General features: G+C 41.4%; 1 protein-coding gene across 2 annotated transcripts in view; it reads left to right on the forward strand.

Moving 5' to 3' along the window:
* LOC112314803 (S-adenosyl-L-methionine-dependent tRNA 4-demethylwyosine synthase TYW1) overlaps positions 1–20,826 on the forward strand; it is a 161,184-nt gene extending 140,358 nt beyond the window's left edge. For both annotated transcript variants that reach the window (XM_024571335.3, XM_024571336.3), the window contains exon 16: positions 18,304–20,826. In XM_024571335.3, coding sequence (XP_024427103.2) covers positions 18,304–18,525 — 222 coding nt within the window. In that variant the 3' untranslated portion in view covers positions 18,526–20,826. The remainder of the gene's footprint in view (positions 1–18,303) is intronic.
* The last annotated feature ends 2,898 nt before the right edge of the window (positions 20,827–23,724 follow it).

Genomic DNA, 23,724 nt, shown 5'->3' on the forward strand with positions numbered 1-23,724 from the left:
AACGTTTCAAGGCGTCTGGGAGGTTCCTAAGCCTCTCCTCATTTTTCCAAGTTCTTGTTTCTTCATTCTTTTCTGTTTGGATGTTTGTTTCTTTCTTCTGGTCCACACCATTGATTTGAGTCCCAGTTTCCTTCTCATCACTATTGGTTCCCTGTACATTTTCCTTTGTTTCTCTTAGCATAGGCTTCATTTTTTCATCTGTTTTTCGAATAGATTCAACCAAGTCTGTGAGCATATTGATAACCAGTGCTTTGAACTGTGCATCCGATAGGTTGGCTATCTCTTCGTCGCTTAGTTGTATTTTTTCTGGAGCTTTGAAGTGTTCTGTCATTTGGGCCATTTTTTTTTTTTTTTTGTCTTGGCGCGTCTGTTACTTTAAGGGGCGGAGCCTTAGGTGTTCACCAGGGCGGGGTAACGCTGGTTGCTGTGCTGTGACGCTGTACGAGGGGGAGGGGCCGAGTGGGAGCAATGGCGCCCGCCTCACTCTCCTCCGGATTTCAATCTTTCACTCCGTTATCCACAATCAAACTGGGCCACTCTGGTGCTGGTTCCCGAGTAAGTGGGCCTGTGCACACTCTAGGCCCCTGTGGGTCTCTCCAACAACCTCTTCTGTGAGGCTGGGAGTCTCTCCTGCTGCTGCCCCAGGGGTGCTTTCAGTCAGAGGTTTGAGGCTTTATTTCCCGGAGCTGGAGCCCTGGGTTGCACGGTCTGCTTCGTTGCCTGCCGTTCGTCAGGTTTATCTGTGCTCGAATGTGGTGCCGCAAGGTGCTACCCGCTGCTCTGCCTGCCCCACTCTCCACCACTCTGAGTCCGGCCCTCTCGGTTTATCTGCGCAAATGTGGGGCTGCAGGGTCTGCTAGTGCTCGGACTGCCTGCGCCATTTGTCCCACACTCCGCCAGTCTCGGTCCCGCCACAGCCACGCGAGTCCTCTCCACCCCGGTGCCCGTCTCCGCCCCTCCTACCAGTCTGGATGAATGTTTATTTTCTATTTCCTTGGTGTCGGTCCCCCTTGCTGTTCAATTCTCTGTCAGTTCTGGTTGTGCGAGGAGGCGCAGTGTGTCTACCTACGCCGCCATCTTGGTTCTCCCTATCTCTTTGTTGAAGTTCTCGTTGAGTGCATTAATTCTCCAAAGTTCATTGAGCATTTTTATAACCAGTGTTTTGAACTCTGCATTTGATAGATTGCTTGTCTCCATTTTGTTCAGCTCTGTTTCTAGTGTTTTATGCTGTTCTTTGATTTGAGACATATTTCTTTGTTTCCTCATTTTGGCTGCTGCCCTGTGTTTGTTTCTGTGTATTAGGTAGATCTGCTATGTCTCCCAGTCTGGGCTGAGAGGCCTTATATAGTATGTGTCCTGTGGGGCCCAGTGGCACAATCTCTTTGGTCACCTTTGCTGGGTGCTCCAGAGGTGTCCCTTTCGTGGGTTGAGTGAGCCCTCCTGTTGCAGTTGAGCCAGGATTGCTTTTGGCACATCATTAGGTGGTGTGTTGACCCTCAGGCTGATTTGCAGTGAGGAATGGCAGTGAGTACAGTGGAGGAGCTGTTGTGTGGGGGCTGACCCCACAGAATGGCACTCACTTCAGTGGGGCTCTGGTGCCTGCCAAGCCTGCCCTTTGTGTGTGTTGTCTGTGGAGCTGGCTGAGTGGTTCTCCAGTGTGGCCTGAAGTTGGCCACCAGGAATATTGGTTCTGGGGCCTTTGGGGAGGGGCTCTGGAGCAGGTCAAGGTCAGCTGCTACCTGTACCCTGGCCTGGAGCCACTGGGAGGAGTGCAAAGTGATTTGCAGATGAATGCCACCTGTGCTGGAATTGGAGGCACTTGGCAGAGGCCTACGCTGTGAAGCGAGGCAGATAGCTACTAGTGCCGGGCTTGGGGCTGCCTAGCAAGAGGTACAGGGCACGCTGAGGCCAGTTGCTGCTTGCTTGAGGTTTGTGAACCTTTGAGAGATTTTCAGAATGTTTCCAGCATGAGCCAAGACCGGTCATGTGCATGGAAAAGCCATTGGTAGAGATTCCGGACAGGTATTTGTGTTGGGTGGGGCAGGGTCTCTGGGAATACCAGAGTGGGCCAACAATGTTAGCAAGGTTGTTGGAGACTCAGACTTGGTGCCCAGCTGTGTGTGCCAGCTTTTTGGGGAGGGGGCTCAACAGAGGGGTAATGGTGTCTGCCATCACTTATGTTCCAGGTGTGAGCTGCTCGGAAGCTAGTCAGTTCAGTTCCTCCCTGTGTGTTCCTGGCACTTTTCAAGCTGCTGCCCCAGCACTGGAGCTCAAGTGGGCCCATCAGTGAGTTAAGTCCATGCATAGGCTCTTTAAGACTTGCACTGCCTAGGTCTCCAGCAGCCCTCTGTCTCACTCAGTCACAATATCTGCAGTTTTTCACAGCCAGAGGTTATCAGTAATTCTCTTCTCATCACTAGAACCCTGGGCTTGGGAACTCTGTGGGGTTAGGGCTCCTTGCTCCTCAGAGAGGCCACTGCATCCCTGACATCGCTTCTGTTTCTTAACCACCATACATGGGCTTCGTATCTCTGCCCCTCCTGCCAGTCTTGATGTGGCTTCTTCTTTATATCCTAAGATATACGACTTCTGTTCATCTAGTCTTCTAGTAGTTCTCAGTGATGCTTGTTCTATAATTGAGTTAAAATTTTGATGTAGTTGTGGGAGGAGACAAGCAGTTTTTAGCTTGACCAGAAGTTTCTTTAATAAATTTTTTTAAACATTTAAATAATAAAGAACTATTTGTCATAATTCTGTTTAATAAAATTTTCCCTATGTGAAAGGTAAAAAAATAATGAGAACAAGATCCTTTGTGAAGAAGTTTTGCTGTTCTGGACTGTGGGAGTCCATACTACTATCTCATCCAGCCAACAAGGCCACTGATCCTTAGCCTGCTGACTTCATTTAGCCAAGGCCGTAGCGTACTGCCTGCGGTGTGTTTTCGAGATCCTCTACGACCTTTTGAGTTGGTTGTAGTAGTGCATAGATTTACCTCTTCCCTTACTGTTAGGTTTGAGGAATTCTTGAAGCAGGGTGACTTGAAGCATACTTAACCTCACGTTTTGTGATTTGAGGTTTCATTCCTGTTTATGCACCTCTGTCTTACAGCGTTATTTTTGTGCCAATCAAACTAAAATTTGCCCTTTTAGCTTTTGCCTTTTGCATGAAAGAGTTTTTCTGAGCTATTTAATACAATTATTCTCAGATTGTCTTGAGAGGGAGTATATTTATTTAGTTTCATTTTTGTCTTAGGGTTGTGATGGCTCATATAAGTGTAGCTACTGTTATAGACGGAGTGTTTATGTCTCTTCAAATTCATACGTTGAAGAACTGACCCCTCATTTTGGCTGTACTTGAGATGGGGCCTCCAAGAAAGTAATCAAGGCTAAAGGAATTCATAAGGTGGAACCCTGATCTTGTAGGATTGGTGTCCTTATACAAAGAGACACCGGAGTGTGCGCTCTCCCCACAGCCTGCTCTGTGCACACTCTAAGGCCCTGTGAAGCCAAAGTGAGAAGACAGCTGTGTGCCGGAACCTTTATCTCAGCATTCTAGCATCTAGAACTGTGAGAAAAAAGAATATTCGTTTTTAAGACCACTAGTCAGTGGTATTTTGTTACGGCAGCCCTAGCAGACTAACATACCTACCTTTTATTACATTTGCTTGGTGTTCTAGTATGTGTTCGTAGACATTGGCAGAGTTGCCAGTTTTCAGATATTAGCTTACAGTAGTTGTATCTGTGCACCTAATTGCTCCCGTTTTAAGCCAGGTTAGAGTTTTGTAGTCAGAATAGACCAGATGTTCTTCGGGCTGCATTAGAGTTAGGAAATCAATTTAGTGTGTTGCAACCAGTCATTTTTTAAATGAACTAGATTGCCTATACTTTTGTGGAAGTTGTGTTTCTAGAATATGTGTGTGTCAGTGCATGTGTGTGTGGTAGTTTAAGATATAAGATTTTTTTTTTTTACTGAAGTAGCAAAAAAAAATATTTAAGTCTGGTGCTGTAGTCTCAGCTAATCATTTAGTCTGTCCCAGAGTATCTATGGCAAGTGATTATTGATAGAGTTTGAGGGAAAAGGAAGACCAAGATTGTGGACCCTCAGGGGTGGAGAGAAGACGCGGGGAAGAGGAGAATGTGATTATATGCTTTACTTAACCAACCAAGCCCGGAGCCCCCAAGAGAGCTCTTCTAGCAGGCCCAAGCTGGGAGTGGGGTGGGGGTGATTTATCACATCCAAGTTTGCGCTCCCGGAGTGCCTTGTGTATAACCTCACTCACTGCACCAAATGTCTGTGACTGAGCCAAGTTTATAGTTGGCACTCCATAAATGTTTATAGAAGGGAGGAATAAAAGGTAGACATCATTATCAGTCTTATTTTCCTGTCATACACATTAAGGACATGTTTACTCCTGCATTAGTTGGGAAATCATCCCACGTCCAGTCACACATGTCTTCTGTTGTGAATACACTGTGAAAACGGTCCACACTATTCTATAGAGCCAAGAGCAGCAAAATTTCATCCAGTCTCTCAAGATGTCAGTAGAACAGGTGGAAATTTTCTCATCACGTAGTCTACTAGCTAGTTTAAGAGGTAAGGTGGAAGAGGCTAGGCCCTTGTATGTCCCGAGTGATAGTATAAATTATGAATCAGTTATATTCACAAAGCTCACAGTCTTGGCGGTGGGATGGGGGAGGTAACTACAGAAGGCATTATAATGTGCTCTTGTTGGGCAAGTTCAAGGTACAGTGAAGTCCTGTGGCAGAAGAACTGTCATAGTCTCAAATGATTTGAGTCTCAAGTGATTCAGAAAACCTTCCCAGAGAAGAGGACATTTATGCGGAGACCCGAGGCTTAGGCAGGTGTTAGTTAATGAGACGGAGTGAACAGCTGGAAGTCACATGATGGAGCTAGTTCATGAGGAGCCTCCAGATGGAGACTTGATCGCTAGACTGTCCTGATGATGGGGCTCTATTCCCCTGTTGGCAGAGTCATCTCAGGCAGTCTGCAGAAGTTGGAAACAGCAAAAACTGGAGTCAGAAGGTCAGGCAGAAGGAAGACTGGTGCTGAGTACCGGAAGTGAGGACCTGTGTTCAGGTGGTGTCAGGGCATGGTGACAAGAGTGCCGCTAAGGAAGAATCGATGAGGCCTGGCTGTGTTTTCAGGTGTGAGGGGCCAGGGAAGGGAGGGGCACCTTGCACTCTAGTGGAGGTTCAGCACCCGGGAATGACAGTGATTGCTTTCACAGTGCTAGAGAACATTCAGGAGCAGTCAGCCCTGGGAGGGAAAATGACAGGAGATATGGATTTTACATTTTGAATTGTAGAGTTCAAAGAGCCCTTGGGGCACCATTTCAAAAAAATGGTCTTATTAGAAGAAATGTTCTCATGATTCATAGATGAAGTTTTCCATTTGTTTGGCATTTTTTTCTCCTAGAAAGCTCTTAGCTGTTGTAAAAAATTACGTGTCATTACAGCACAGGGAATGTAGTCAATACTATTGTAATAAGTTTGCATGGTGACAAATGGTTACTACACTTATCGTAGTGATCACATCATAAGGTATATAAATGTTGAATTACTGTGTTATGTAACAAAAAGTAATATTATATCATGTACCAACTATACTTTAATAAAAAATTTAAAAAATTAGATGTCATTTAAATTCAACATATTTTAATATCCTAAATCTAGGAATCAACACATTTCTAATATTTTTCTTACCTAGAACATGAAATTATTACTTAACTTGGTTCATAATCAGGGTTTTGTCGGGTTTTTTTTTATTTTTTTTTTTAAGACAGTGGTATAACAGATCAAGTATCAGCGTGTTATACATTAACACGAAAGAATGCCAAGTAGATACTTTGAATTAAAAGCTTCCGCAGTTCAATTAGTATTTCTTTCAGAGTCTCCGGAAATTTCTGTTTTCTTCATTTCTGGTCATTATTCTACAGTTACTTTTGAGAAGCAATTTTCTTAAGAGAATACAAATTGGATAATTTCCCTTTATTGAATTGAATTCTTAACAAAGCTTTCCACTAATGAGATGTTGTATCCATGTTAGGCTGAAAGTGTTTGAGTCATTAAGTTAGCAATGCAGAATTGGAGTCATTGATTAAAGCTCCACTAATAATTCAAGCACGCTGTAGTAATGAAAAGGATCCCACTAGGCACTAGCCATGAAAATTCATACCAGATAAAAAGTGACAACAAGAAGGAGGGGTCCCAGGGGGCAGAGCAGGTGGAAGTTGTACGCACCTCCTCCCATGGCTACATCAAAATTACAGCTAAATTATACACCAATCAACCTAGATAACCATCTGAAGACTGGCCAAACAGAGGACTTACAGAAGAAGTAAGTCCTTATAACTAAGGACCTACAGAAGAAGACACTTGCAGACTGGTAGGAGGAGCGGTGACACAGAAATGGCTGGCCCCACACCCACATGTGGTAGTTAAGAATCTGGAGGAGCAAGGGGTCTCCACCCCACACCAGGCTCTCCAGCCCAGAGCACCAGTGCCAGGAAGAGGAGCCCACATAACATCTGGCTGTGAAAAATCAGCAAGGATTATATCTGCCTGGGTGAGTTGGGAGAGAGCTGGAAACCCAGGTGTCCCTTAAAGGGGATGCACACAAATTCTTACTCACAGGCACTTACTTTGGGCTCTGGCAGAGGGATGAAGGTTGGAGGGTGCCAGAGTCATACAGGGAGAGACTGAGTTTTGTTGCTTCAGGGAGAGGGTTGGAGGGATAGCTGCCAGTGTCCCTGAGTTGAGTTCTTCTCCCACACTGCCTGTGGACACTATTATTCATGGGTGGGACAGTTCCCTCATAAGATATTAGCCTGGGGAGCTGTACTGCCCTCGCCCTGATGAGACCCTGAGGCCCCACCCTGCCAAGCTCACACATGGTTGTGGGCTTTGCAGGAGGCAGCCATCCTTCCTTGAAAAACACTTGGGGAAGTTTGGATGGGCTTGAGGTGCTGGAGACACACAGGGAGACGTTGAGTTATGTGACTTTAAGGTGAGGACTATCTTCCTGCACTTTGTCCCTGTAGAGCCCTCCCTCATGGCAAAATCTTAATCTGCTTTAGCCTGGCGAACTCTAATGGCTCCATCCTGGAGACTCTCTGAGATCTTGCACCACTGTGAAGGTCTGAAGGCCATGGGCAGGTGGTGGCTGGCTTTGGTGTACCCTGGGACTTTTTCTGAGTGGCCTCAGACCCAGCACGGGTGCTGAGTTTGAGTCTGTGTTAACCTGGTGAACACCACTCTCTCTTATCTGGTGACTCCAGAAGAACCTGTCTCATGCTTCTCGTGTACTACCCAAGGCTCTTCTGTATCCGAGCCTAATGGGCAGCTGGCAGGCAGCAACGGGTCTCAGGGTGCCTTGGGACTTTTGCTTGACCTGCCCCAGACCTGATACTTGTGGCAGCTGTCTTTGGTATACAACTTGGCTGCTCCTACATGCACTCAGGCCAAAACAGGCAGCTACCAACCTGCTTCAATTTGTAGATTTGTACCTAACAAGTAGCCCAGAGCTGGTCAAAGGTAGCGTCTGACATTAACCTGCACAAGACTATCTCCCAAGAGGCCCCAGAATCAACACACCGGATAGCTGGCTTCAGACCACAGCAAAACATGACCCAATTAGCTACACAAGCAGCATACCCAAAGGGCGGTCTCAGCAGGCACCAGATGCCGCTGGCATGAATTCTTCTGTGTGAGGTCAGCCCTCTCACAGCAGCTCATACACTGTGGTTGGGCCAGTCATCACAGCCAGCCAGCCTGAGGGTCAGCCCCAACGACAGACAGGCCAAGAGCAATTAAGACTCAACTATTCAGTCAAGGCTCACGTAACACACACGATGGACACTCCTGGAGCACCTAGCTTGGGTGATCAGGGACACGGCACCACTGAGCTCCACAAGACAACTACTACATAAGGCCACTCTACCACAACTGGGAGATGTAACAGATCTACCTAATACATAAAAACTAACACAGAGAGGCAGCCAAAATAGGGAGACAAGGAAACATGACTGAAAGGAAACAATAGGAGAAATCTCCAGTGAAAGAACTAAGTGAAGTGGAGGACAACAATCTGCTGGACACAGAGTTCAAAACAATAGTTATAAGGATGCTCAGGGAGCTTAGGGGAATAATAGATGAACTCAGTGAGAACTTCAACAAAGAAATAGTAAGCATAATAAAGGACATAGAAACTATAAAAAGAACCAGTCGGAAATGAAGAATACAGTAACTGAGATGAAGAATACTCCTTCTATGGAAATAGAAGGAGTCAACAGTTCATTAGATGGAGCAGAGGATTGAATCAGGGATTTGGAAGACAGGTAGCAAAAATCATTCAATCAGATCAGCAAAAAGAAAAGAGAATTTTAAAAATGAGGGTAGTGTAAGGGGACTCTGGGATGATATCAAATATAACAACATCCACATAGGAGCACCAGAAGGAGAGGAGGGGAGAGAGAAAGGGATTGAGAACTTATTTGAAGAAATAATGATTGAAAACTTCCCTAATCACTGAAAGAAATCAACAAACAAGTCCAAGAAGTGGAAGAGAGTTTCAAACAACATAAATCCAGAGAGACCTACAACAAGACACATCATAATTAAGATGGAAAAGGTTAAAGACAAAGAGAGAATCATAAAGCAGCAAGAGAAAGGGTTACATAACAAGAGAGCCCCCATAAGACTGTCAGCTGATTTTTCAACAGAAACTTTTCATGCCAGAAGCAATTGGCATGAAATGCTCAAATTGATGAAAAGCAGGGACCTGCATGAACACTACTCTACCTAGCAAGGCAATCTTACAAAACTGAAGGAGAGGTAAAGAGCTTTCCAGACAAAGAAAAGTTAAAGGAGTTTATCACCACTTAACCAGTATTACAAGAAATGATAAAATGACTTGTTTTAGAAGAAGAAAGGGGGAAAGGGGAACATAAATATATGAATAATAAAATGGCAAACCACACACCTATCAATAATCACTTTAAATGTAAATAGGTTAATGCTGCAGTCAAAAGACAGTGTAGCTGAATGGAAAAGAAAACAAAACCCATGTACGTGTTGTCTACAAAAGACCCACTTCAGATCAAAAGACAGGCTAAAATAAATGGTAGAGAAAAGATATTTCATGAAAATGGAAACAAAAAAAAGCTAGGGTAATAATACTTATATCAGAAAAAATAGACTTTAGGTACTTCTGGTCAAGCAGACAGACATGGCTTGCCTCTTTGCACAACCACATCAAAATTACAATAAAATACAGAACAACCATCTCCTCAGACCATCACAATTCAAATTGAATGAAAGCCTGACAACTATGAAGTTAAAGAAACCACAGGAATCTAGACTGGTAAGAGGGGCGCAGAGGCAGAATGAGCTGGTCCCTCTCCCATGTGTGGGGGATAAAACTTTGGGAGGGATATCTTCAGTAGCAAGGAGTCCCAGTCCCACACCAGGCCTTCAGTCCACTGTTCCAGTGCTGGGAACCTAAGTCCCCACAATTTCAGTCTGCAAAAACCAGTGAGGATTGAGTCAGTGGAAGAAATTGCTGAAGCCCCAAGCAGTTTCTCTTAAAGAACCCACACACAGGCTTAATCAGTCTCACTCACTCTGAGCTCCAGCACCAGGGTAAAATCTCGAACAATACCAGTGGTATATAGGGATGAACTCAAGTGTCTGACATCAAGGCCTGCAGAGGCTATTGTCTCTTTTCTAAACCCTCCCCCCAACAGAGTGAGTAAGCTGGTGCCATGCCTGAGACTCCATCAACCTGATTAATGCTGTCTGACCCCCCCATGGAGATCCCCAGAGATTCTGCCCCACCCGACTTACAGGCCCACCAAAGCTGCTTTTCCACATGAATAACTACTCTTGGCCCGTGCTTCACAACTTCCTGAATCCTCTCAAACAAGCAACAGCAGGTCTCTGTGAGCCCCAGGCTTGGCACTAGCAGCAGTCAGCCTAGATGCACAGCTTGGCTTCCCCTGACAATCTCCAAGACCAGCACAAGTAGCAGCCAACTCAGATTGCTTTGTAGTTCAGGCAGAGTGGCCCCAGGAAAAAAAACAGGTGGGGACTGACCTTGGCCTGTACCACCTGCGAAACCTCCAGGGCCAAGGCACCCAGTGGATAAGTTATACACCACATCGGAGCACCACCACCCTGTCCCTGCACAACTGATCCTTCGTGGAGGGAGGAGGTTGGTGGTAAGTGGTCACAGCCAATCCTTGAGGCTGATTGGCCTGGATAATCCCTTCCATTGATCTGCCAACCGCAACCAAGGCTCAACTATAAGGGGAGGGTGTACTCAGCCTACATGAAGGGTGCACCTCAAGTATCCAGCTTGGGTGATGGGGAGGCTATGCCACTGGACCCTACAGGACAGCTACTACATTGGGCCACACTACCAAGACACGGAGTCAAAGCAGCTCTGCCCAATACGTAGAAACAAACACAGGGAGGCTACCAAAATGAAGAGACAAAGAAACATGGCCCAAATGAAAGAACAGACCAAAACTCCAGAAAAAGAGCTAAACAAAAGGGAGATAAGCAGTCTATCAGATGCAGAGTTCAAAACACTGGTTATAAGGATGCTCAAGGAAATAAGTGAGGACCTCAACAGCAAAAAAAGATCCAGTCAGAAATGAAGGAGGCACTAGGTGAAATAAAGAACAATTTAAAGGAAACAACAGTAGAATGGATGAAGCTTGAGAATCAAATCAATGATTTGGAACATAAGGAACAAAAAACAACCAATCAGAACAACAAGAAGAAAAAGGAATCCCTCCAAATGAGGGTAGTATAAGCAGCCTCTGGGACAACGTTAAGTGGTCCAACATTTGCATCATAGTGGTGCCAGAAGCAAAACAGAAAGAGCAAGAAATTGTAAATCTATTTGAAAAAATAATGAAAGAAAAATTCCCTAATTTGGTGAAGGAAATAGACATGCAAGTCCAGGAACCACAGAGTCCCAAATAAGATGGATGCAAAGAGGCCTACTCCAAGACACACCAGAATTAAAATGCCAAAGGTTAAATATAAACAGAGAATCTTAAAAGCAGCAAGAGAAAAGCAGTTAGTTACTTCAAAGGAGTTCCCATAAGACTATCAGCTAATTTCTCAAAAGAGACTTTGCAGGCTAGAAGGGATTGGCAAGAAATATTCAAAGTCATGAAAAGCAGGGACCTACAGCAAAAATTGCTCTACCCAGGAAAGCTATCATATAGAATTGAAGGGCAGATAAAGAGCTTCCCAGAGAAGAAAAAACTAAAGAAGTTCATCATCACCAAACCATTATTATATGAAATGTTAATGTAACTTACTTAAAGAGAAGATCAATCCAAACAAATATCAACAAAGATATTGTGGCATTGAACAATGCCCTAGATCAAATGGACTTAACTGATATATATATAGAGCCTTTCATCCCAAAGAAGCAAAATACACATTCTTTCAAATGCACATGGAACATTTTCAAAGATAAACCACATGATAGGACACAAATCAAGCCTCAACAAATTCAAGAAAATTGAAATCATATCAAGCATTTTCTCTGACCACAAGGGACTGAAACTAGAAATCAACCCCAAAGGAAAAAACCCAAAACACTCAAACTCATGGAGATTGAAGAGCATGCTATTAAACAATGAATGGTTCAAGAATGAGATTAGGGAAGAAATGAAAAAGTTTCTGCAAACAAGTGAAAATGAACTCACAACAACCCAAAACTTATGGGACACAGCAAAGGCAGTCCTGAAAGGGAAGTTCATAGTGATACCGGCCTACCTTAAAAAGATAGAAACATTTCAAACAAACAACCTAACCCTACACCTACAAGAACTCGAGGAACAACAATAAAGATAGCCCAGAGCAGGTAGAAGGAAGGAAATAACCAAGATCAGAGCAGAGTTAAGTGACATAGAGACTAAAAGCACAATTCTAAGGATCAATGAATCCAGGAGCTGGTTCTTTGAAAAGATAAACAAAATCGACAAGCCTTTAAGTAGGCTCATCAAGAAAAAAAGAGAGAGGATCCAAATAAACACAATTAGAAATGAAAGAGGAGAGATTACAACTGATAGCACAGAAATACAAAGGATTGTAAGAAATTACTACGAAGAACTGTATGCCAAGAAATTTGAAAACCTAGGTGAAATGGACACATTTCTAGAAAAATATAATCTTCCAAAACTGAATGAAGAAGAAGCAGAAAGCCTGAACAGACCAGTAACAGCAGACAAAATTGAAGCAGTCATCAAAAAACTCCCGACACACAAAAGCCCTGGACTGGATGGTTTCACAGGAGAATTCTACAAAGCATTTAAGGAAGAGCTAACCCCTATCCTTCACAGACTGTTCCAAAAAAGTCCAAAATGATGGAAGGCTTCCAAACTCTTTTTATGAAGCCAGCATCATCCCAATCCCCAAACCAGATAAAGACACAATGAAGAAAGAAAACTTCAGGCCAATATCATTGATGAACATAGATGCTAAAATTCTCAACAACATATTGGCAAACCGCATCCAGCAATACATTAAAAAGATCATACATCACGACCAAGTGGGATTCATCCTAGGAATGCAAGGATGGTACGATATTCGCAAACCAATAAACGTAATACATCACATAAACAAAAGCAAAGACAAAAATCACATGATCATATGAATAGATCAATATGATCAATCACATGATCAATATGAATAGGAAAAGCATTTGATAAGGTACAGCACCCATTTATGATAAAAACACTCAGCAAAGTGGGAATAGAGGGAGCATTCCTCAACATAATAAAGGCCATATATGAGAGACCTACAGCCAACATCATACTCAATGGGCAAAAACTAAAATCTTTCCCACTAATATCAGGAGCAAGACAAGGTTGTCCACTTTCACCACTTCTATTCAACATAGTATTGAAAGTTTTAGCCACAGCAATCAGACAAGAAAAGGAAATAAAAGGCATCCAAATTGGAAAGGAGGAAATGAAACTGTCATTGTTTGCAGATGACATGATAGTGTACGTAGAAATTCCTATAGACTCCACCAAAAAACTGCTTGACCTAATAAATGAGTTTGGCAAAAGAGTGGGATATAAAGTCAGTATCCAGAAATCAAAGATATTTTTGTTTACCAACAATGAAACATCAGAAGCAGGAATCATGAAAAAAAATCCCATTTGATATAGCAACAAGAAAAATAAAATACCTAGGAATAAACCTAACTAAGGAGGTAAAAGACCTGTACTCAGAAAACTACACGACACTGAAGAAAGAAATCAGGAAGACACAAACAAATGGAAACATATACCATGCTCATGGATTGGAAGAATTAACATCATCAAAATGTCCATACTACCCAAAGCAATTTTTAGATTCAATGCAATACCTATTAAAGTACCATTGGCATATTTCACAGATATAGAACAAACACTTCAAAAATTTATATGGAACCATTAATGACCTCGAAGAGCTGCTGCAATTTTGAGAAAGAAGAGCAAAGTAGGAGGGATCACAATACCTGATACCAAACTGTATTACAAGGTCACTGTAAAACAGCCTGGTATTGGCATAAAAACAGACAGGTATACCAATGGAACAGAACAGAGAGCCCAGAAATAAACCCAAGTCTCTATGGTCAATTAATTTTTGACATGGGGGCAGCAGCATAAAATGGAGTAAAAATAGTCTCTTCAAGAAATGTTGTTGGGAGAGCTGGACAGCTGCATGCAAAAAAAAAAAAAAATGAAACTAGAGCACCAACTTACATGATACACAAAAATAAATTCAAGGTGGATAAAAGACTTAAATATAAGTCATAACACCATAAAAGTCCTAGAGGAGAACATAGGCAGGAAAATCTCAGATATTCCATGCAGCAGTATTTTCACGGGTATGTCCCCTAGAGTAAGGGACATAAAGGAAAGAATAAACAAATGGGATTTCATCAAAATAAAAAGCTTCTGCATGGCTAAAGAAAACAGTGTTAAAATAAAAAGAGAATCAACCGTATGGGAAAACATATTTGCCAATGATACCTCAGACAAGGGTTTAATCTCCAAAATATAGAAAGAACTCACATGACTCCAACTCTAAGAAGACAAGCAACCCAATTAAAAAAGGACTTGAACAGACACTTCTCTAAGGAGGACATACAAAGGGTTCAGAGGCATATGAAAAGATGCTCAGTATTGCTAGCCACCAGAGAGATGCAAATTAAAACCACAATGAGATACCAACTCACACAGGTCAGAACAGCCATCATAAACAAAGCAACAAACAACAAGTGTTGGAGAGGTTGTGGAAAAAGGGAACCCTAGTGCACTGTTGGTGGGATTGCAGACTGGTATAACCACTATGGAAAACAGTATGGAATTTCCTCAGAAAACTAAAAATGGAACTGCCTTTGGCCCGGCAATTCCACTGCTAGGATTATATCCTAAGAACCCTGAAACACCAAATCCAAAAGAACCTATGCACCCCAATGTTCATAGCAGCATAATTTACAATAGCCAAGTTCTGGAAGCAGCCTAAGTGCCCATCAGTAAAATGAATGTATCAAAAAACTATGGTACATCTACACAATGGAATTCTATGCAGCAGAAAGAAAGAAGGAGCACCTACCCTTTCCGACAGCATGGATGGAACTGGAAAGCATTTTGCTAAGGGAAATAAGCCAGGTGGTGAAAGACAAATACCATATAATCTCACCTTTAACAGGAACCTTATCAACAAAACAAGCAAAATACAACCAAAGACACTGAAATTGAGAACAGGCTGACAGTGACCAGAGGGGAGAGGGGAGGGAATTTCAGGGGAAAAGAGTGAAGGGTTTGCAGGAACAATTAATTATAAAGGACACATAGACAGTAATGGGGGGGCTGGGGGGGAGGCAGAAAGTGGTACTTGAGCAACAATAAAATTTAAAAAAGAAGATCAAGATTATGAACAGTATAATGGCAAAAATACCTATCTATCAACAGTCAAATCAAAAACAAACTAAGCAAACAAGAAGGACAGAGACAGAATCATGGATTCAGAGAGTGTTTTGATGGTTGACAGATGGGGGAGTGTGGGGGAATGAGTGAAGATGTGAGGGGATTAAGAAATACAAAATAGTTACAGAATAGTAATGGGAATCTGAAGTACAGTTTAGGGCATGGAGTAGCCACAGAACTTACACGCATAACCCATGGACATGAACAATGGGGGGAATTACCTGAGGGTTTAGTGGGTGCTAGGTGGAAGGGGCAAAGGTGGAAAATCAGGACAACTGTAACAGCATAATCAATAAAATATAATTTAAAAAATTAAAAATATAATAAAATTAAAAAAGAAAAATATACTTTAAAACAAAGGCTGTGAAAAAGACAAAGGAGGACACTATGTAATGATAAAGCAGTTAGTCTACAAAATGATATAACGCTTGTAAGCATTTATGCACCTAAATATATAAAGTATCTCTCGATAGACACGAAAGAGAGATCAGCAGTAGGACAGCCACAATCCAGAATTTAACATACCATTGACTTCAATGGATAGATCTTCCAGAAAGAAAATGTACAATGAAACATCAGGTTTAAATGACACATTAGACCAGATGGATTAAATTGATATTTTCATACATTGCACCCCAAAGCAACAAAATACACATTTTTTTCATGTGCATGTGGCCCATTCTCCAGGATAGACCACATGTTAGGACATAGAACAAATCTCAGTTAGATTTAGGAAGACTGAAATCACATCACGCATCTTTCTTGACTGCGATGTTTTGAAATGAAATCAATTACAGGAAAAAAACTGAAAACACAAACACATGGAGACTAATAACATGGTACTAAACAATGAATGGGTTAACAGTGATATCAAGGAAGAAATAAAAAGATAACTTGAGAAAATGAAAATGAAAATGCAACAATCAAATGTATGGGACAGAGCTAAAGTAGTCTGTGAGTGATATTCATAGCAACACAGGCCTCCCTTAAGAAACAAGAAAATTATCAAACCAACAATCCAACTACATACCTAAAGAAACCTGAAAGAGGAAAACAAACTAAGCCCTAAGTGACTATAAGAAAGAAAATAATAAAGATTAGAGTGGAAATAACTGAAATAGAGTCTAAAATACAATACAAAAGGTCAGTGAACTGGATAACTTCACACGTGAATTTGACCAAACATTCAAAAACGAACTAACACCTATCCTCAAACTTTCCTGAAAACTTAAGAGGAGGGAAGGCTCCCAAGCTCATTTTATGAGGCCAACATTGTCCTGATTCCAAAACCAGATAATGACACTGCAAAGAAAGAAAATTATAGGCCAATGTCCCTGATGAACATAGGTGCAAAAGTCCTCAACAGAATATTAGCAAACTGAATTCAGCATTATTAAAATATCATACACCTTGATCAAATGAGATTTACTCTGTGATGCAGGGTTCAATATCTGCAAATCTATTAATGTGATATATCACATAAACCAAATGAAAGATACAAATCATATGATCATATCAGTAGATGCAGAAAATGCATGTGACAAAATCCAGCACCCAAAAATGATAAAAACTCAACAAAGTAGGAATAGAGGGAACATAGCTCAACATAATAAAGGCCATATATTACAAACCCACAGCCAACATCATACACAACAGGGCAAAAGTAAAATGTTTTCTCTTAAGATCAGGAACAAGACAAGGATGTCTACTTTTACTGCTCTTATTCAGTATAGTACTGGAAGTCCTAGCCACAATGATCAGATAAAGAAGGAAAAAATAAAAGACATCCCAGTTGGAAAGGAAGAAGTAAAACTGTTATTTACAGATGAAAAGATAATATGTAGAGGCAACCCTAAAGATTCCATCAAAAAACTGCTAGCACTACTAAGAATTCACTAAAGTAACAGGATATTAAATAAATATTCAGAAATAGGTTGCATTTTTATATACCAATAATAAACTATCGAAAGAGAAACTGAGAAAATCCCATTTACAATTGTATCAAAAAAATACCTGTGGCGAATAGGCATATGAAAAGATGCCCAATATCATTAATCGTCAGAGAAATGCAAATTAAAACCACAATGAGATATCACTTCACATCTGTTAGAATGCCTATCATCAATAAATCAACAAATAGCAAGTGTTGACAAGGGTGTGGAGAAAAGGGAATGATTGTGCACTGTTGGTGGGAATGCAGTTTGGTACAGGCACTGTGGAAAACAGTGTGGAGTTTCCTCAAAAAGTTAAAAATGGAATTGCCTTATGACCCAGCCATTCTAATTCTGGGTATATATTTGAAGAAACCCAAAACACTAGTTCGAAAGGACAGATACACCGTCACCTTTGTTGCAGTGTTATTTACAATAGTCACAATATGGAAGCAACCTAAGTTCCCATCAATAGAAGAGTGGATATAAATGTACCTACAATCAGTGGAATATTACTTGGCCATAAAAATGAATGACATTTTATCCTTTGGGACAGCATGGGCGGACCTAGAGGATATTATGCTAATTGAAATGTGTCAGGCAAAGAAAAGAAATGCCATATGATTTCACTTATATGTGGAATCTAAAAAACAAAATAAATGAAAAAACAGAACAGAAACAGATTCATAGATACAAAGAACAGACTGATGATTGCCAGAAGCCAGGAAGGTTGGGGGACTGGGTGGAAAAGGTGGAGGGAGGGCTCTAGAAGTACAAATTGGCAGTTACAAAATAATCACAGGATGTAAAGTACAGCACAGGTAGTTAATAACGTTGTAATAACTATGTATGGTATTGGGGGGTACTCGAAATATCTGTGGAAATCACTTTGTAAAGTATGTGACTGTCTAACCACTTTGCTGTACACCTGAAACTAATACAAAATAATATTGAATGCAAACTCTAATGAAAAGTGAAATTTTAATAAAATAAATAAAAGTGACAAAAATTAGAATTAGCTTGGTTGTTAACATGTGATAATGCCAAAACACTTAATTAACCCTCGTTAATGATTGATCAAGCTAAACTTGACTTTCAGTTCCAGGGTGTACTGTTTATCCAGCAGTTTCGTCTTCCAGGTTCAGTCTGGCTGGTGTCCTGAGGCAAAAGAAACTCTCCTTTGACTATTTGGCTTTGATACAGAACCGTATCTGGAGCGTGAAAAAATTTTCTTTACCCTGATAGGGACAAAAGACGAGGCTCATTTTTTATTTTTTGGGGTTTGACTTTTTTTTTTTTTGTAATGGCTGCTGCTACTTCTGACCTGATTCCTTTTTTTCTTCCTAGTTTAAGATTGAGAGAGAATGGTGGACGTGGATTGATTATAACCGCTTCCAGGAGCTTATTCAGGAATATGAAGACAGTGGTGGATCAAAAACTTTCGGCGCAGAGGATTATATGGCCAAAACTCCTCCCTGGGCGTTGTTTGGTGCCCGTGAACGAGGCTTTGATCCCAAGGACACAAGATACCAGAGAAAGAACAAATCAAAGGATATTTCAGGATGCTGAGATTATCTGAGTTTAGGGTGCTGAAGGACAAAAACTAACGGCCCCAGAGGGTTCTCAGGCTCCACTGTGACTTTTTCAAGGACAAATTTCACAAATTACATTTCATACACAGGAGACTGTGAGGCAGAACATGGGGACGCAAGTCACGTCCTGGGGGTGAGGAGACAGCATCCTCACCATTTCTTTCCAGAACTCAACCTCTTTCCTGATTTTATTTCTGAGAAGAAAATTATTTGGAGGGTAGAGAGAGTATTCATCGTTGTTATTAGAATTTAACTGACAGTTTATGAATTATCATTAGTACAACTCCCTAGAATGCTGTTCACGAGCGGGTGACCCAGAATGAAGGTCTCCCTCTTCCCCCCGCGGGCATTGGCCTTTGTGGGCTGCGCTACCCTGACGTCAGTGTATCCACTCCCTCTTAGGTCTCTGCCCTCTTCTTGTACCTGAAAGTAATTTAGGTTGTCATGATTCTCAGTTATTTTTAGATACTGCATAGATTACTACAAATTTTTGCTTAATGCCAACCCTTGTAGAAATGGAATTTGCTTTAAAACTGGACTGGATCTCATTCCATTCCCATACAAATTGCTATAGAAGGTAATCTGTGGGCTGGATTTGAGTAAAAGCTCTTTTCTGTAAAGAGGAATTACCTTGTGATGTCATTGCGGAATTAGTCTCACACACAGACTGTGAACCGATGAGTAGTATTTGCTGCTTGTCTAGAAAGCCAGGGGGTAGGGTTCAGGGGCACCGTCCGTCCGCCTCCTCTCATTCTTGGGGCCCGAGGTGCTTCACTCAGTCTGTTCCTTAAGGTTCAGGTTTTTTCTAATTGTAAACATCATTCAACACTCAATAGTTTTTGAAGTATCATAGTTATTTTTTAAATTCCTTTATTCTAAAAGTTAATAAAAAATCTCTTGTAGACACTTAGAACACAAATTTTCTTTTGAGTGTTTGTTTTAAAGATGTGTCTAGTCCTGTGATTCTAAGCCCTGTCAGGCCTACTTCCTTATATATCAGCTCTCTCCTAATACCCTCTATTCTCTGCTGGAGGAAACTTCGTACAAAATATAATCTACATACTCACTTAGCTCAAAACTGGCCACTGTATTTCTAAGACGCAGAGTCAAAACACTTCTCTCTGTTGGAACATAAGATGGGACAGGGACAAAGTATCCCAGAAATCATACATTCTTTCTTGAACCCACCACCCCTTCAAGCTGACGTTGAGTTTCCTGTTCTGCTGTTTGTGGGAGACGAGCTGGGAGTGGTCGAGGTCAGTGAGGCAGGATCTCGCTGGAGCCCAGATGTGTTAGTGGTCACTAAATAGAGACGGAGAATGAAATGTTTTTAAAAAGCAAGAGGTTATACTAAGGAGTCCACAGATGAGCTCCTATTTGTGGCAGGTCACCGAGCAGCCTGATGTTGGAAAATACCTTGAGCACTGAAGTGGGGAGTGAGGCAGGAGGCTGCGCCTGCAGGGCTTGGGACCATCCCTCAATCGCTTCTTCAACCTGGCAGCTCTGCTTTTATTTTTTTCTGTGTGAGGACAAAGACGCCTGCTGCTTCAAAGAAAAACAGACAAACCTCTCGGTTCCAGAATGAACCCTCCTGAGTTCATTAACCTTAGGTACATAAATGAGTAGATTTTATTTCCCCCAGAAAATGTTTGATTTATATTTAAAAAAAAATAACATGGCACATTTATCACAGTTCACATTCACAACAAAAAAATTTAAATGCCAAAGAAAAATACAGTGGAACTAACTTGAATTCTCATCAGAAAACATGGAGGCCAGAAGATGGTGGGTTGATATCTTCCAAGTGCTAAAAGACTTTCAACCAAAAATTCTATAGCTAAATCCTTCAAAAAAGAAGGAGAAATTAGGACATTAAAAGATAAACAAAAATAAGAGAGTTGATCACTAACAGACCTGCCCTACCAGAACTACTAACGGGGACTCTTCAGGCTTTAATGGAAGTACACTAGAAACTAGCTGGAAGCCACATGAAGAAATAGAGAGCACTGGTAAATTAACGACTTGTATAGGTTTTATGAAAGTATAAACTTACTTTGTTTGTAACTCTTATCAGCTTTAACACACAACTGCTTAAAGCAGTAATTATAAAACTGTGTTAATGGACTTACAGTGTATAAAGATGTAATTTGTATGCAATAGTAACACAAGGGTGTGGAGGAAACATAACTATGATATTGGAGCAACTGTTGACTACCCACTACTGAAATTAAGTTAGTATGAATTCAAGGTAGATTAAGATGCTAATTTTATTCCCAAGGGCAACCATTAAGAGAATAAATAAAAATAATGTAGTAAAAGAATGTGGTTCTGCTCCCAATTTTGATGTGTGCTTTTTTCCTTCCCAGCAAGCAAATCTCCAACACTAGCTGGGTATCCTACAATTCCATTAAATTTGGACACTATGTACATGGAGACAGGGTGAGATACCACAGTTTAAGGGCTCCCCCCAAACCCCACTCCACTTCAAATTCCAGGCAGCAGTCCAGGTTCTCACCTGTTCTTCTGGCTGACCTGATTGGAGGTTCCAGTGACCCCCACTCCTTGGGTTCAACTAATTTGCTAGAGTGGTTCTCAGAACTCAGAGCAACATTTTACTTACTAGAATACTGGTTTATTATAAAAGGATACAACTCAGGGACATCGAAGGGGAGATATGTGTAGGTTAGGTTATGGGGAAAGGACTCAAAGCTTCTAGGTCCTCTCCAAGAGCTCCACTCTCCCAGTCCCCCCACATATTCTGCAACTCAGAAACTCTCCGAACCCCATCCTCTGAGGTTTCACATAGGCCCCATTGTTAGGTGGGCTCAGTATCCAGCCCCTCTCCCCTCCTCAGAGGTCCCACCCTCTGGTCATGTGGTGGTGTTCCCCTGGCAGCCAGCCCCATCCATAGGTTACCTAGGGGCTTTCCAAAAGTCAATTCATTAGCACAACAAAAGACCTTTTCACTCTTATCACTTGGGAAATTTTAAGGGTTTTAGGAGCTCTGGGCCAGGAATGGGGATGAAGACCAAACATATATTATTATAAGTCACAATATCACAAAGAAACAACAAGGGAATTAAAAAGATACACTAGAAAATATTTAACACTGAATAAGGAATAGAACACAAATATAAGACATTCAAAAACAAATAGCAGCCCTGGCTGGTGTGGCTCAGTGGATTGAGCGCCAGCTTATGAACCAAAGGGTTGCCAGTTCAATTCACACTCAGGGCATATGCCTGGGTTGTGGGCCAGTAGGGGGCACTTAAGAAGCAACTGTATATTGATGTTTCCTGCCCTCCCTTCCCTTTTCTAAAAATAAATAAAATCTTAAAAACAAATGGCAGAAATGTCAGGCATAAATCCTACCTTATAGGTAACGACGTTATGTAAATAGATAAAATATCCCAATCAAAAGTTGCAGAATGGATTAAAAAAAAATAAAATTATATGCTGTCTACAAGAGACTCATTTTAGATTTTAAAACTAAAAAGATGGGAAAAGGTATACTATGGAAGCAGTAACCAAAAGGGAACTGGAGTGGCTTTACTCAGAAAAGTAGACTAAAATTAGGCCAAAAATTGTTCCTAGTGACTCAAAAGAGGACATTTTATAATGATAAATTATAAGTAAATCATTCTTGTAATTGTATCTTACTAGAAAGATGTACGGATTGTAAACATATATGCACTTAACAACAGAACCCTAAACAAGGGAAGCAAACCCGGACAGAATTGGGGAGGGAGACAATTCAATAAAATTTGAGACATACGTAGCCCACTTGCAATAATGGCTAGCCAGTCAGCAAGGAAGTGAGAGACCTGAGCAGCCCCGGGGACCCGCTGCACCTGGCACACCTGTGTAGAACACTTCACCAGAAACACATTTTCTCAAGTGCACATGTGCACTCGCTAGTACAGATTGTGTGTTAGAGCATTAAAAAGTTTCAATGAATCAAAAAGGATTAACGTTTTGCAAAGTAGGTCCTGTGACCCACTGAGTGAAATTAGAAATCGACAGCAGCAGAAAAGTTGGGACATTGGCAGATACAGTCATGTGTTGCTTAACATCAGGGACAGGTTCTGAGAAATGTGTCTCTAGGCAGTTTCATCCTCCAGTGAACTTAACACGCTCCTAGATGGCACAGCCTACTACACACCGCGGCTGTGTGGTACAGCCTGTGGCTCCTGGGGACAAGTCTGTACAGCAGGTTACTGTACTGAATACCGTAGGCAGTTGTGACGGCGGTATTTGCATATCTGAACATACCTGACATAGAAAAGCTACAGTAAAAATACGGTATAAAAGAGAAGGTGGTGCACCTGCGTAGGGTACCTACCATGCGTGAAGTTTGCAGGCCGGGAAGTTGCTGCGGGTGAGTCAGTGGTGAGTGGGGTGTGAATGAGAAGGCCTGAGACACTACTGTACATGCCGACTGCACTCAATTTGTAAAACCACCTGATCACCTGCTTACGAGAGGATGACGCAATTGAGAGATGCGGTGAAGATGGGCTGGATGAGGCTGCTGCCCGTGGAACACGGCATGCTGTTTTATTGCAAAGTTTTTTTTGCAAGTAGCAAGAGTACACTCTAAAATAATGATAGAAAGTATAGTATAGTAAATACATAAACAAGTAACATTTATTGTCATGAAGTATTATGTGCTGTACATTAATTTATGAGACTGGCGGCTCAGTAGGTTAAATAGACAAAAGACATAGGACATAAAGTTTTATCAGTGAGGAAATAAAGATAGCTACAAAATGTAAAGAACCATTCACTTTCAGCAAAGAAATTCCAGTTATTTTTTCATTAAATTAGTTTATGTATCATATTAAGGTAGAATACAAGCATTTCAAAAGTAGTTTGGCAATGTATACCAAGAGCCTTGATTTTTAACAAATGACTGAATTATTTAAAGAAAAAAGCAGCATAATGTTTAAAGGTATTTTTTATAGCACATTATAATAACAAACACCAGGGAACCTAAATGTAAAATGTAGTAGGCATTTAATATTTTTTTGAAAGAATGGCAAAGTTCTATTACACCGTATTTTCTAGGTAGTTCACTACTTCGGTAAAATGTTCATTGAGCACCAATAGTGTTCTAGTTGATGAGGATTCATCGCTAAGAAAGAGGGGAACGTAATTCTCACCATTGTGAGTCTGACAG

This window comes from Desmodus rotundus, chromosome 1, assembly GCF_022682495.2.
Source record: "Desmodus rotundus isolate HL8 chromosome 1, HLdesRot8A.1, whole genome shotgun sequence".
NCBI lineage: Eukaryota > Metazoa > Chordata > Mammalia > Chiroptera > Phyllostomidae > Desmodus > Desmodus rotundus.